This window comes from Pan paniscus, chromosome 8 (genome assembly GCF_029289425.2).
Source record: "Pan paniscus chromosome 8, NHGRI_mPanPan1-v2.0_pri, whole genome shotgun sequence".
NCBI lineage: Eukaryota > Metazoa > Chordata > Mammalia > Primates > Hominidae > Pan > Pan paniscus.
Genome location: NC_073257.2, coordinates 18,290,550 through 18,304,388, shown reverse-complemented (window position 1 = coordinate 18,304,388; position 13,839 = coordinate 18,290,550). Strand labels below are relative to the sequence as shown.

General features: G+C 39.4%; 1 protein-coding gene across 10 annotated transcripts in view; it reads right to left on the bottom strand.

Annotated features, from left to right (window-relative positions):
* The window catches only part of TASOR2 (transcription activation suppressor family member 2), a 79,306-nt gene that overhangs the window by 12,825 nt on the left and 52,642 nt on the right, over window positions 1-13,839 (bottom strand). For all 10 annotated transcript variants that reach the window (XM_055092381.2, XM_055092382.2, XM_055092379.2 and 7 more), the window contains 3 exons: window positions 10,412-11,291; window positions 8,380-8,809; window positions 894-4,742 (listed from right to left, as the gene is read on the bottom strand). In XM_055092381.2, coding sequence (XP_054948356.1) covers window positions 894-4,742; window positions 8,380-8,809; window positions 10,412-11,291 — 5,159 coding nt within the window. The remainder of the gene's footprint in view (window positions 1-893; window positions 4,743-8,379; window positions 8,810-10,411; window positions 11,292-13,839) is intronic.

The window sequence follows — 13,839 nt, the reverse complement described above, 5'->3', positions numbered from 1 at the left end:
TATTGCAGACTGAAGACATGACAATTCTAGATACCTATGATCCTAGACCTAGATGAGGTTAGTGGAGATGGTCACATTAATTAATATTATATGAACTTCCTGATGCACAGGGTTGTTGTGTGGTTAAAAAGATGAGTATCCTTGAACTCAGGTAATATACATTTAAGTATCAAGAGGTAATGGGACACTGTGTGTGCAACACATTTGCAGATGGTTCAGAAATGTTAATATTGGGGTATCTGGGTAAAGGGTACTATTTCTGCAACCTTTATGTAAATTTAAAACTAAAAACAATTAAATTTTTAAAAATGCTGTCTATGCCCGAAATAGAAGAGAAATAAATTCTGGGAGGATAAAACAATGAAGTTAATGGTGAATCAAGACAGGTTCAATCAAGACAGGCTCCGCCCATGCCAGAATTTCACCATGGTTCCATTACTTAAATTTAAGGACTATATACTCCATGTACTCACCGTAACATCAGTTATCCTAACATTCAAATTCAAATTAAAAATATATCCAAAACCAAAAGAGGTCCTACTTGACCACCCACACTAACGGACAATCTACAACCACTTTTCAAAAAATCTGTATTTTAACATCGGAATGTGTTTGTATTTACACTTGAAGTATGGGCATGTCTACACTGGTAACTTTTTGTGAAAAAAAATTAGTCACTGCCCTAATTCTGGAACATAATACTAATTTTCAAATACAGTACAAATGGCAGATCCTGCAGGAAAACATTTAGTATGCAGATAAAGACTAAGCTGTGAAATTTAAATACTATGTCATACCATGATTTCTTTTTGATGGCTAATATGCTAAATTTATTATTTCTAAAACTAAAATCAGCAATTAAAATAATACGTAAGACGTGGCTGGCACTTTACCTTTGTTCTTAGAAAGAATGATTTGTCTTCTGTTTCGACAAGGTAGAACAGGAAGGTACTTTTACAAGCCTCTTTCACAACACTTCCTAGTTTGACGTGCAAATTGGTGCACACGTCTATGATTATGTCTTCATAGGAGGCTGACCGTCCTGGGAAAGGCAGATACATCTCTTGAGCAGTGGCTTCTCCAGAAACATCATTTAGCTCTTTGTCTTGGAAAATGAATTGGTTGCTATTCTTCATCACCTTGTTGAATTCAGCATACTCATTGAGAATAAGTGAAATATCATTCCGAGATTCCTTCACAGTACTGTTGTATTTCAGTTTGTTGAGGTGGAATGAAACAGTGTGATTTCTTTGAGAATTTCTAAGATCTCTATTATGACTACATCTCTCTCTCCAAGAGGAAGAGCTGTCCAGACTGCTGGCTGTGTAGCCTCTCCTGGGCTGCCCCTGTGGTCTGGGATCTGACTCCACAACTGTTACCAGAAGGGGGCTTCTGCTCCTAGGTGCAGGATGCAGAAATGGGGCTTCAGAGATTTTTGTCGAAGGGAAAGCACCAATGGAGATCTGGGTTGGTGACTCCTTTGGAAAGACATTGGCAGAGGAGGCAGAATGCTGAGAATCCCCATTCTTTATGGTCTGTTTTAGTTTATGTGCAAAACGCAGATACTCCAGGTCTAAAGTGTTCTGGGTGAGGTCGTCTGCCACCTGCCAAGTGCTTGTCCAGGAGCTGGGCAGGCCACAGTTTGCAGTGACACTCGGGTGCCTCCTCAGGCTGTGTGAAGTTCTCATGGTGTCTTTGAGTTCTTTTGTTATAGAGAAGTTGGCGTAAGTCCTGAGGATCCCGTGGAGATCTCGGATTTGGACGTAAGGCGGCACACACTTCTCTTCTTTCTTTACCGCAGCAGTCCAGTGCCCGGGAGGGAGGCTCGTCTCCATGCCTGGAACCCAGCTAGAGCAGCCCCAGTCCTCTTGGTTGTTGTTGTGGAAGTTCAACGACGACTCATAGCCATCTGTGGGAACATCTTTTTTCCTGGTGTAACTACCTCTTAAAGTATAAGAATCCTCCAAATCGAATTTGGGATTTCTACAATCACCAAGCAGGTCTAGATCAGAATCTCCAGAGAGTTCATAGTGCATGTCGGAATTCACACTGACCTCTCCATCTCTGCCTAGGGTTTCAGAACCAGCCTCAGCCCTGAGCCCCTCCCCACTGTTCTCAATTTCTACGTGCTCTGTGGCTATTCCACAAACAGAAGTATCAAAGGATTCTGAAACAAAGGAGGCCAAAGGCTCTTTACTGAGGTTTTCCTTGGTGTCTGCTGTATTTTGGTAGGGACCAGCACAAAGGGAGGAAACCCCGACATTCAACAGCTCCTTTGTTTCACAGGTTGACACATCTTGCAGCGTGTGGATGGCTTTACGTTCACCTTTTAGAGAAGATGTGGTGTTGGACTGAGGGCCAGCAGTGCCTGGACCTGTGGTTTCTTTATGTAACTCAGCTTCAGGCTCACCATTCTTAAGCAAACTGGCCCTTCTGCCTGCTGGTATTTCCTGTGCTTGAAACGCTGGCTCTGCACTTATTCGTCTTACATAATGGGTTAATGTAGCATTGTCTGAGGAAGAACAAAGCGTGGGGACCACTGAGCACATGCATCCCTGTGTAGAATAAGCTCCATCAACCGAGGCAGCTGTCAAGGACTTCACCTGCAGATAAATGCCTTCATCTGTTTTCAAATCACCGGGAAAGAGATGGTTCTGACTGCTTTTAGGGCTAGTCTGCTGTTTTACTGACACATTCACTATACCACTTGGTGCAGTTGTGGAAACCAATGTGTCAGACAAAGACTTATTTTCAATAACATTTCTAGGACCAAATGGAGGTTCACTGGACTCCAAGACAAGATGTTTTAAGTCCAAATTTCTGTTCTCTATACTAACTGGCTGCAATGGATTTCCTGATTTTACCAGTTTTTCAGGAGAAGGACTGAAGTCACCTGTGCATTTGGCAGCTGAGGCAGGCTGATTTAACTCCCTACCATAGCACTGCACCTTTCCTGAGAAAGATAAACCCTCATCATGCTCACTTGAGACAATTTCCTCAGTTACTTTACCAGGAAGGGTTGGTCTACCTGTTCTTCCTGGATGATCAGTTAATATTAGAGGCATTTCGGCAGAGACCTGCATTTGTTGTACCTGGGTAAAGTTATCTTGCCCCACTGGATGGGTAGGACCAACAAAAACATTTTCTTTTTCTGTTATGCCTAAGTCTTCTGACTCACATTGGGAGATTTGGTTGCTCTTCTCACACTGTGTACCATGAAGTTTTAAAATGCATGGAGTCACAGCCTGATATGGTCGTGTCTCTTTAACTGGTACTGGAGGTTCAGGACTAGAAGCTGGTGATACTTCCTCAATTACAGAATCAAAGGGAAAATCAGAGGTCACATTAATTTCCTCTGCAATCTCAAGGGTGCAATTTTCTTTAGAAAGTATTAAAGTAACTGGTTGTAAATTATCCCCCTTTCTCTCCTTATTTTCTACTGGTTCTTCTGACACTGAGGGATATACTGACACACTGTCAGCAGAATTCACTTCTCTGCTTTCTGTGAGAGCCACCTCTTCCGGTTCACCTATTTCCTCAGCTACATCCTGAAGTTCTAAATTTGAGAATGGGGCCTCCTCAAATTGCTCTATTTCACCAGCTGGCATTTCTTCTCTGGGACTTGTAGGTGGTGATATTGTTAGAGCTAAGTCAATGTCGGAATCTTCCTCTGATAACTCTAGGCTGACCTCTCTACTCATAGACAGGCTTGTTTGTTTGATAAATACTGAATCAAACGCTTCCAAATTCATATTTTCAGTGTTTGGACCATTCTTGTGATTCTTCCTTAGTTCTAAAGAGTCACCTGATGTGTGGCATCCTGATGAAATGCAGTTAAGTGAACACTGCTTTCCCAAGGTGGTAGAGGCTGATGATGAGTCCACTTCAACCTGTGTCAGTTCTAGAAGTCCTTCTGAAGATAGGCTGAGGAGACTCTGAGTCTGTGAAAGGAAATCCTGAGTGCATCTCACTTCTTCACTGGGTAATAGATAACTAGAACTTTTAACTAATGATAATGCCTCCATTACCATTGTTTTATCAGATGGTAGAGAGACTGGAAGAGGCATCTCTTTCTGTAATGAACACATTTCTTTATCAAGTGTCTCTCTACCTACTGAGGAGGCACAAAGGTACTTAGTGCCTTTCTGTCCTGCAACTACTAGAGAGGGAATGTCCCTCAGGCCTTGTGTTTGTGCATTTTCCGAGGTGGATACAGGATGTCTAAGGCTTGCAGCAGGTGATACTTGCTTAATCAACTCCTTATTAAAGGTTGTAGGTTCATCAGCTGTATTTACACCTTCTGTCTGTATTGGTACATGTGCATTTTTTTCAAAGGTGAGAGTAACTGGTTCCGGGTTAATCACTGCACACCCCATATTATCATCCTTTCTTTCCAAGGAAGGGTGACATTCATTGTTTATGCGGCTGCCATGTTGGATAAGGTCCTGTAAAGTACCTGTTTTTGTTTGCATTGCTGCATCAAGAACATCCACTTTGTTTTCAAGGGTACCGTACACAGAGCTCTGACATATCACTGGCTGACTGCCAGGCCCATCGTAAGTCCTGGTGAATGTGGCTTGAGTAACAGTGCCACTGTAAGAAGCCACTCTTGTGCTATCCAGTGGCTGAACAATTTCTTCTTCACTAGGAACAGAAGGTCCATTAGTTTGTGTACTTCCAATACCCGAAAGCACAAGATTAGAAGTCTCCAATGATTCTTGTTTAGCTTCTTCCCCAATTACCTGAAATGGCCAAAGTAAAAAAAAAAAAATCAGTCATATAAAATGTTTTTTATACGATTATATGTACATGTGAAGAACAGAAAAGATAAAAATTAATTTTAGTTTGTGAATGTTCTTTTGAATTTTCTAGCTAAAAGAATATCACAGGGTACAAATCAAGCAAATCCCTCTTTTAAAGGCAGACTTAAAATACCCCCCAGTGGGATTTGTTTTCTTTAAAACCACACACACACAAGAGAGCTCCAAGCTTTTTGGAAGAAAAATAACTAGACCACTGACAATTTAAAAGACTTTAAATGCAGCCTGTTTGCTACTTAGCACCGCTTAATCCAGAAGTGTAGCACTAGAGAAAAAGCATTCAATTTTGTTTTTAATAAATGAGATTAATTTTTTTTTTTTTCAAGACAGGGTCTTGCTTTCTCGAACAGGCTGCAGTGCAGTGGAGTGATCTTGGCTCACTGCAACCTCTGCCTCCCGGGTTTAAGTGACTCTCTGCCTCAGCCTCCCTAGTAGCTGGGATTACAGGTACATGCCACCATGCCCGGCTAATTTTTGTATTTTTAGTAGAGATGAGGTTTAGCCACATTGGCCAGGCTGGTCTCGAACTCCTGACCTCAAGCGATCCACCCACCTCAGCCTCCCAAAGTGCTGGGATTACAGGTGTGAGCCACTGTGCCCAGCCTAAAAGATAATTTTTAAAAAGCAAATAACATTTTTAACATCCGTTTTCAATTAGACCATAAGTACACCATCATCTGAAACTTTCCCATGAGGCAACAGAGTAAATTAATTACTACCCCCTGTACTCAGAATACATTGATTCTAGTCAACAAAGGCCCCTCATCCCTTAGCTATCTTCTTTGCATGAAACTGGAGATTCTTTCTCATTTGAATACCTCCTATTGTACATGGCAATTGAAAACTTTATCAATGCAGTTTGCAATCATAAACTGAACTAAAGGCACTGATTTAAACAGTAGCAAGCAGGATTTAGGTTAAACATTAGCAGAGCTATCATCTCAGGACAGTTCTCATAACCTCATAAACAGGGTGGTATTTGTTTTTTGTTTTATTTAAAGCCTCAAGCATGGCCTTGTCGAGCATATAATAAAATGAACTGATTATACAACTGATCACACCTCTGCAATGCTGGGAACACCATGCTCACAAACTGCGTGCCATGTCTTGAAGCATACATGTTGGAAATCAGGAACTGTGTTCCAAATCTCTTGTTAAAAACATTTCTGTCTTAGGTAGGGCACAGCTTCTCATGCCTGTAATCTCAGAACTTTGGGAGGCTGTGGTGGGCGGATCACTATAGGCCAGAAGTTCGAGACCAGCCTGGCCAACATGGCAAAACCTAGTCTCTACTAAAAATACAAAAATTACCCAGGAGTGGTGGCATGCACCTGTAATCCCAGCTACTCGGGAGGCTGAGGCAGAGTCAATTGAACCTGGGAGGCGGAGGCTGCAGTCTCAAAAAAACCAAACCAAACAAACTCATTTCTGGCTGGAGCAGTGGCTCACGAGACTCTGTCTCAAACAAAACAAAACAAACAAACAAACCATTTCTGGCTGGGGGCAGTGGCTCACGCCTGTAATCCCCAGCACTTTGGGAGGCTGAGGCAGGTGGATTGCCTAAGGTTAGGAGTTATAGACCAGCCTGGCCAACATGGTGAAACCCTGTCTCTACTAAAAATAAAAAAATCAGCCAGGTATGGTGGCAGGCGCCTATAATCCCAGCTACTAGGGAGGCTGAGGCAGGAGAATCAGTTGAACCAGGGAGGTGAAGCTTGCAGTGAGCCGAGATCGTGCCATTGTACTCCAGCCTGGGGGACAAGAGTGAGACTTCTCAAAACAAAACAAAACAAAAAAACAGAGTCAACAGTGTGGGGCTGAGACAACAGAGTTTTAAGAGAACAAAGTATTAGAAAAGTCTTGAGAGTCAGTGTCCTTCTGAGAACTTTAATGGCCCTCCCAATCATGTGGCTGGTAACGTTTAGCCTCAGTCCTAAATCTCACCATGACTGTAGTCTTAGTGAAATGCAAATAGTGACAATCTTGATATATTTCTATTTCGATATATTTTTACTACAGGTAAAGTGTAATGCTTCTAAAATAAAGTCTGACAATTCAGAAAGAGTGCTCAACTCAACACATGACTAGCAGCAACATGCTTTTGGTTTCTAGTGCCTATCATGCTAGAATCCTCTTCTTCACATTCCAGTGTGCCAACTGGTGGAGGGAGTGCGATAGCACACATGTGTGCCTTTCAAGTACAGGCACAGCATTCAACAAGATGACAAAAAAACAAAAGCCTACGTAAGTACATACTAAGGAGACTGTTAGGAATCACTGATTTGAACAGTCAGGCTTGCCAAAATCATTGCTAAAATTAGTACTGATGATAGTTAATTACATATTACCATGACAAATGGTATTTTATAAGAAACTAGCATGTATATATGTATGAATCTAAATCTCCCTGACTAGACTATATTTTCTTATTCTAAGGTGGTGATTCTTAACTGGATTTTATGTAATTCTTTGAGAATAGGATGGAACTGCTGAACCCCATCTTTAGGGAAAAAAAAAAGCACATACATAGTTAACATTTAGGTTTTCTAGACTGGAATCTTGGCTTGACAATTTTCTATGTGACTTTAGGCAATTTCTTTACTTCTCTATGCTTTAGTCTTGTCATCTATGTAATGGGGAGATTAATAGTCTTTAACTTATTTGAGAATGAACTGAGTTAATATGAGTGAAGGACTTAGAACTCTTACTTTCTGGCACACAGTGACCCAGAAATCTTTAATTCTCATGATGATGACAATCACTTGAAGATATTCACGGGTTCTATGAGGCTCACCCAAGGACCTCCAAGTCCCCGGTGACCCCGGGTACAGGAACACTGTCTACTCTTTCTTAAGACAGGAGTCATAGATGCTGCCCAAACCCAAGCAATATTATTCTAGAATAAATTTGGGCGTAAAACTTTAAAAGGTAGGTAATTTTGTCAATTCATTTGCTTAGAATTTTGTTAACAACTTTTAGATTTGCTCCAGGTAAAATTTGGATTATCTGGCCTGGTTGAATGTCAGTTGAGAACAATGAACAAAATAAAGTATATTTTCCATATTTACAAATAGTTATTTGCAATGGGTCTTCTTTCACACGTCTGGCATTTTACTATTCCAGCATCTGTCTTCAAAAATAATTTTAATACAATTAATTTTAGTTTAAGGTTTATCAAAGTATGTCTAAGATTTATTATTGCTATATTTGATCCTTAAACAATATTCTACATAAGACTTGATAGGTATTAAGTCACCTCTTTTAAAAATTAAGCAAAGAAGCAATTTGCCCCAAATTATGCTGGGCTCCCAGATCATGTGGACCCTGTGACATTTTTCTACTCCGGTTTTTTTCAATCGGGATGGCAGGTAAGCTCTACCTGCAGACAATTCAAGGACACTTCATGAAAACTAGGTTTTTGGTGTAATAGTTCTTTACATACCTTGAGAATTCACTGTCCTACAATTTAAAAATGCCTTGTTTTGAATGTGATTTTACATATAAACATTTTTTTCTTCAAAAATAATGCCAACATTTAACAGTATTCAGCTTTACATACCTCATTATTGTAAGAACAGATGAAATTCTGGTCTTCTTGGGTGTCTGGATCACACTCTCTTGCAAAAGCTTTTTTCTGTTCATTTTGTACACAGAGTTCCAAGCCTTGGGTAAGTGGTGTTTTAATGAAAGGAAGCAAGCAGTTAGGATCACGGAAGCATACTTCAGCAGCATGAGCCCTGGAAATTTCGTTAGTCTCCAACAGAGGGTCTGCAGAACATTTTTCCAAACCAAGGGACTCCTCAATTTCACGGAGCTCACAAGATTCTAACGTGCTATTTATAGACACATATTTTGCTGGGTTGCTGTGTTCTACAACCTTTCGGGAAGATCGTATGACTTTGTTCTGATTGCTGTAAAACAGAGCTACCCACATATGAAGTAAAAGCTTCACTTCTTCCACATTATCAGGCAAATCAGTATTCCAGGGCCTAAGAGTTTACAGAAAGAACACATGAAAATAATTGAAAATGGTTATTTTAGTTGATTACCTTATCATAAGCAAGTGCCTCCAATATTAACCATAGTTTTTGTTTTTATTTTTAAAATTTACAGATATGAAACATGAATGAGTAAATATGTAGTTGACTTAACAAATAATTATCCATCTAACGCACTCATTTTACAGAGATGGGAACTGAGAATCAGAACATGTAATTGCCTTCTTTCAAATCACAAAACCTGTATGGCAGAACTGTGATCTGAACATGGGTAGCACGTGTCTTTTACACCATACAAATTCACTCTGGACACAGAATACTTATTATAGAAATGGTTTCACCAATACCCAAATCCTCATCACCATGCTTTTGCTAAGTCTGGCTGATTCATTTATTTTCCATTTTTGTGTCTCTCTTCTAATAACTGAGAAAGTCTGAAGATAAAATATCTCTCTGGGCAATTCAACAGTACTATACTGTTTTCAGACTACAGTTCTGCAAAATATCCTGAAACAGTAAGGGGAAATAGAAAACATTTCTGGCCACCTGGCAGGCAAAAGGATGGCAGATCGCTGGAGTACGATAAGTCAGGGGGGGCTGCAGAGTTGGGCAACAGCTAAACAGGAAGTTCTAAGGAAATGACCCTTATGAGTATATATGAACAGGTGTATGGAAGAAAGCCTGACAGCTGTAGAGTCCATATAGTCAGATGTGAAACAGTTCATTAATAGGGAGCTGAATGTCAATTCATGTAGATAATGAATGCTTGCTAACAGTGATGGTTACCATTTATTACTACTACTGGCCAGTCACTGTGCATCTCAATATATGTAACCTCAGGACACAGCTACATAATTAAATGTTGGCCACAGACTGTCATCCACCATTGATATCACCTGAAAATTTGTTAGAAATGCAGAATGTCAGGCCTCTCCCAAGGAGAATGCATCAAAATCTGCAGTTCAGTGAAATCTCTACATGAGCAGCACACACAATTAAGAAGCACTGTCCAGAAGCAAGAAACTTGCCCAGGATCACAGGAAGTAAGAAAGGGAAAGAACCCGGGTTCAAATCTAGATTAGTCTACACTCCAAAGCCTGTGCTGTTCACCACTCTGTTATTACTGACTTGATTCCTTCTTAAGGGAGATCTATAGAACAATCTTATGTGAAACTGCTTACTCCTATCAATCTGACCAATTTACCAAGCTACAGTGATTTTTAAAATGTTTCTTCTGGAATTCAGTCTGTAAAGCATTATTTCTAAATCTCACACTATTTTACATTAAGATCTCATCTAAAAATTGAAATTCAAAAGCCACAAGGGCTTACGAGGGAGCACTGCAAAATGGAAAGCTATTCATTAGGCTAAAATTATCTTTAAAAACTTCTCCACATGAGCACAGGGGGAAAACCAGCCTGTTACTCTTAATTGCCAGGAAACATGTTTGCTTGATGTTATTATCAAGTTACTGGTTTTAAACACAACACTTCTTTCTCCTTCTCCAGAGTTTGGCATAAGTTTCCCCATCTCACTACATTCATCTCAACAGAAAAGTTTCATCCATTTTCACTAAGTTTCACTCATACTCACCCATGTAATGCTCTTACTACAGTTTTCTCCAGTGGGTTGTTGGTATATTTGCTGTCTAAACTGAATGCATATTCTGTTTCACATTTGAAAGTGATCTTAACGGAGTCATCACAGCTAAACACTATACGAGAGCAGGAAGATTTTTTCACACGGGCAGACGTTGGTCGATCCTTGGGCTTTACCACGGGGTCGTCAGGAGGCTTTTGCTGAAGCAAAAGGCCGGGCTGATGCCAAAATGGCATGACTTTCCCCACTGGGGTTGCTGCTTCAGGGCTTTTTGTCCCATTCCTGGGAAACAGAGGGCTTAGTATCTCTCTCTCCTGTAGATGTTTCTTTGAATGTTCTGTAAGGAGCAGGGCATATGAATGTTCCACAGAAACAGAAGAGCTTTGGCTTGCATCTGAAGATTCTAGCATTTCCTCAGTAAGTGCTGACTGGGCTTTAGCAGGGGCCTGACTACAAGGAACCAAGCTTTCTTCATCTTGGCTAACAGTTAAGTCTGATCCAGAATTACTCTTCCTATCAGAAGATGGGTTAGGTAGTAATTCACCTTTTTGACTTTTAACTCCTCTATGATATTCATGGTCAGATGTACCTCGCAAAGAATTTTCTTTAGAGAGCAAAACATCATTTTGTGGCAATTCAGAGGAACAGTGAAGATTTCTAGCCTCAGATACTGGTGTGGAAGAAGTAGCAGAGCTTAATGCTAGATCGGCTAACATATTTAGGGCCTGGGAGTCATAGTTGACGATGGAGTTTTCAGGAAGATCATTGTGAGCCGCTGTGGTATTTTCTGGTTGAACACTATTTATGCTAATCCCATCTTCTTGACCATCTCTTGAAATTTCTGATTGAAGCTTTGAAGCAGTTTCTCCTTTGACTTCAGTATAAAAGAAAAAAAAAAGAGAGATGTTTGCTTGTCATAGAATTAACTCTCTGCCATATTACTATGATGGTTAATTCAACATGTCTGAGAAAAACTTATGTAACATATATTGCATATTAAAATTTTCTATTAGATTAAGGTCTCTTCCAACCCTCAGATAAAACTTATGTTACTCATATTGCATATTAAAATTTTCAATTGGATTAAGGTCTCTTTCAACCCTCAGATTATAATGTGTTAAACCAGAGGGACAAGTCTTAAGGAATGTGTACATTAATTTAGAAAGAAATTATCCTTCAAAAACATATGAACTGATCTACACAGAAGACATACAGCTCAGCTCAAAAAATGTACAAACAAAAAAAACCAAAAAAGGTGAGAGTCCTGCCCTTGGGAGCTTACAATCTAATAAGGACAGGAATGTAGAAGTTTCAAGTGTGTATGAGTTTGCTAACATACTTTCTCAGGAACCATTTCCCTGAACAAGCGATTTATTAGAGAAACTACCTAAGTTCAAATGATTTTAACTATATTGATCTTTAATTACATGATGTGATAGAAATAAAAAATTAGAAAAGTCCTAAGAGTATTCAGAATCATCAATTAATTCCATTACCTTTTAAAATTTTACTTTCATTACCAAAAACATTGACCTTTTACATTATCCAAGAAAGAGCAAATCTACTGACAATGTTCCCTTTTACAGATAATCAAATCTATCCATATGCCCTTAATCAGAACATTTACATTTGCCAGTGGTTTCCCTTGGTATTTTCAACGTATTCATTATTCCTTCCTAAATGCTGTTATTATGAAGGATAAACTTCACAACTCTGCTAGGCAATGATTCCCTGCTGCAGGTAGACAGATGACCAGAAAAGTCAACTATGTTCCTCTTTATCATAGTAGCAGGTCCAAAATGAATTAACAACCTGCCAGCCAAGGCCAATGAGTAACATATTTAAAGAGAAGACAGCTCCAGCCTATGATGTCATCAATTAGAACGACAAGGGCATGCACATACATGGGGAAAGGGTTATACTGATCAACGACTGCCCAGTTTTTATTTAAAACAGCAAACTCAAAGGGGACAGGTGGATGAAAAGGACCCAAAGCAGATAATTGTCTTGTTAGTCCCACAGGTATACTGGAAACATAAAATTAATTTTGTGATCTGATGCTAATTTCATTCTATCTTTGTTAATATTATGGCCTCCATCTACTTATCCCTTACACAAAATATTACTTACCAGTAAGGCCTAATATAAAAGATACTGTATTAAAATAAAGAAAAATGGTAGTTTAATATATTATAGTCTCACATAAATCACCCAGTTATTAACATGTTACAGGTTCCCAATTAAAAAACCACCACCCATAATTTCTATTTAAGACATACATAAGACAATGCCAAAGGAACTACATTAAAAAAAAGTTCAGTGAATAAAAAGGACAGAAAATCATGTTTCATTAACAAAAGGACTGTTTGACTTCAAAATTATCATTTGATTCTAATTTAAATCAGTAATTTGCAAACTGAGGTCAATGTGGCTATGTTTCATCTGCCTTCTTAAACGTTGATGTTTTAAGTATAAGAAGTAAAATGATTAACATAGGTGCTTAAGAAAAAAATTCAGAGATTTAAATGTAGTCATTTAAAAATGTTAACTTGGAATGTGGCTGCACAATACATACAGACATTTGCAATACAAATCAGCCTGTATTTGAACACACATTTTGAAACTTTAAATTTTCTGGGCTCACTTTTCTGCCAGTATGCAATTATATACCTCCTCGCATTAATCAATTTGTCAATAAACATCTGAAGCCAATTCAGTACAATGAATGCAAATGACACTGCTAGGAACACAAGATGTTATCTATTCTCATGTTTACAAATTGGAAAGATTGGACCAAGACATGTCAGATGAATTGAAAACACTATGAATTAAATTACAGAATGTTCTCAAATATCCCAAAGAAGTGAGAGATTAGTTACAGTCACAACATGAGAAAATGCCTCCCTGTGGGGATAAATCTAGCTGCAAGCCCCTGACGGGCAGAGGTTGCATGGGGGAGGCACAGATGGCCCACAGGGGAAGGAGCACGGTGGCAACAGCAGAGGCGCAATGCAGAGAGGTGAGGTGCAGCCACACCATAAACTCCCAAGAGAGACAAGCAGAAGAGCTCAAATTTGGTATGGAAGCCAAAACTGCAGCATATGGGTTTTTGAATGACATGATGAGCTTTTAAAAAATCTTCAGTCATAAAACAATCTGAAAAAACTTAAAGAATCTCAGGGTATGCTTAAGTTGAAAAAAAACACAAAAAAACAAAAAAAAAAACAAACCTGGCTGGGCCTGGTGGCTCACACCTGTAATCCCAGCACTTTGGGAGGCCGAGGCAGGCAGAGCATGAGGTCAAGAGATCAAGAAGTTGAGACTATCCTGGCCAAAATGGTTAAACCCCATCTCTAACAGTAACACTAAAAATACAAAAATTAGCCAGGCGTGGTGGCATGCACCTGTAGTCCCAGCTACTC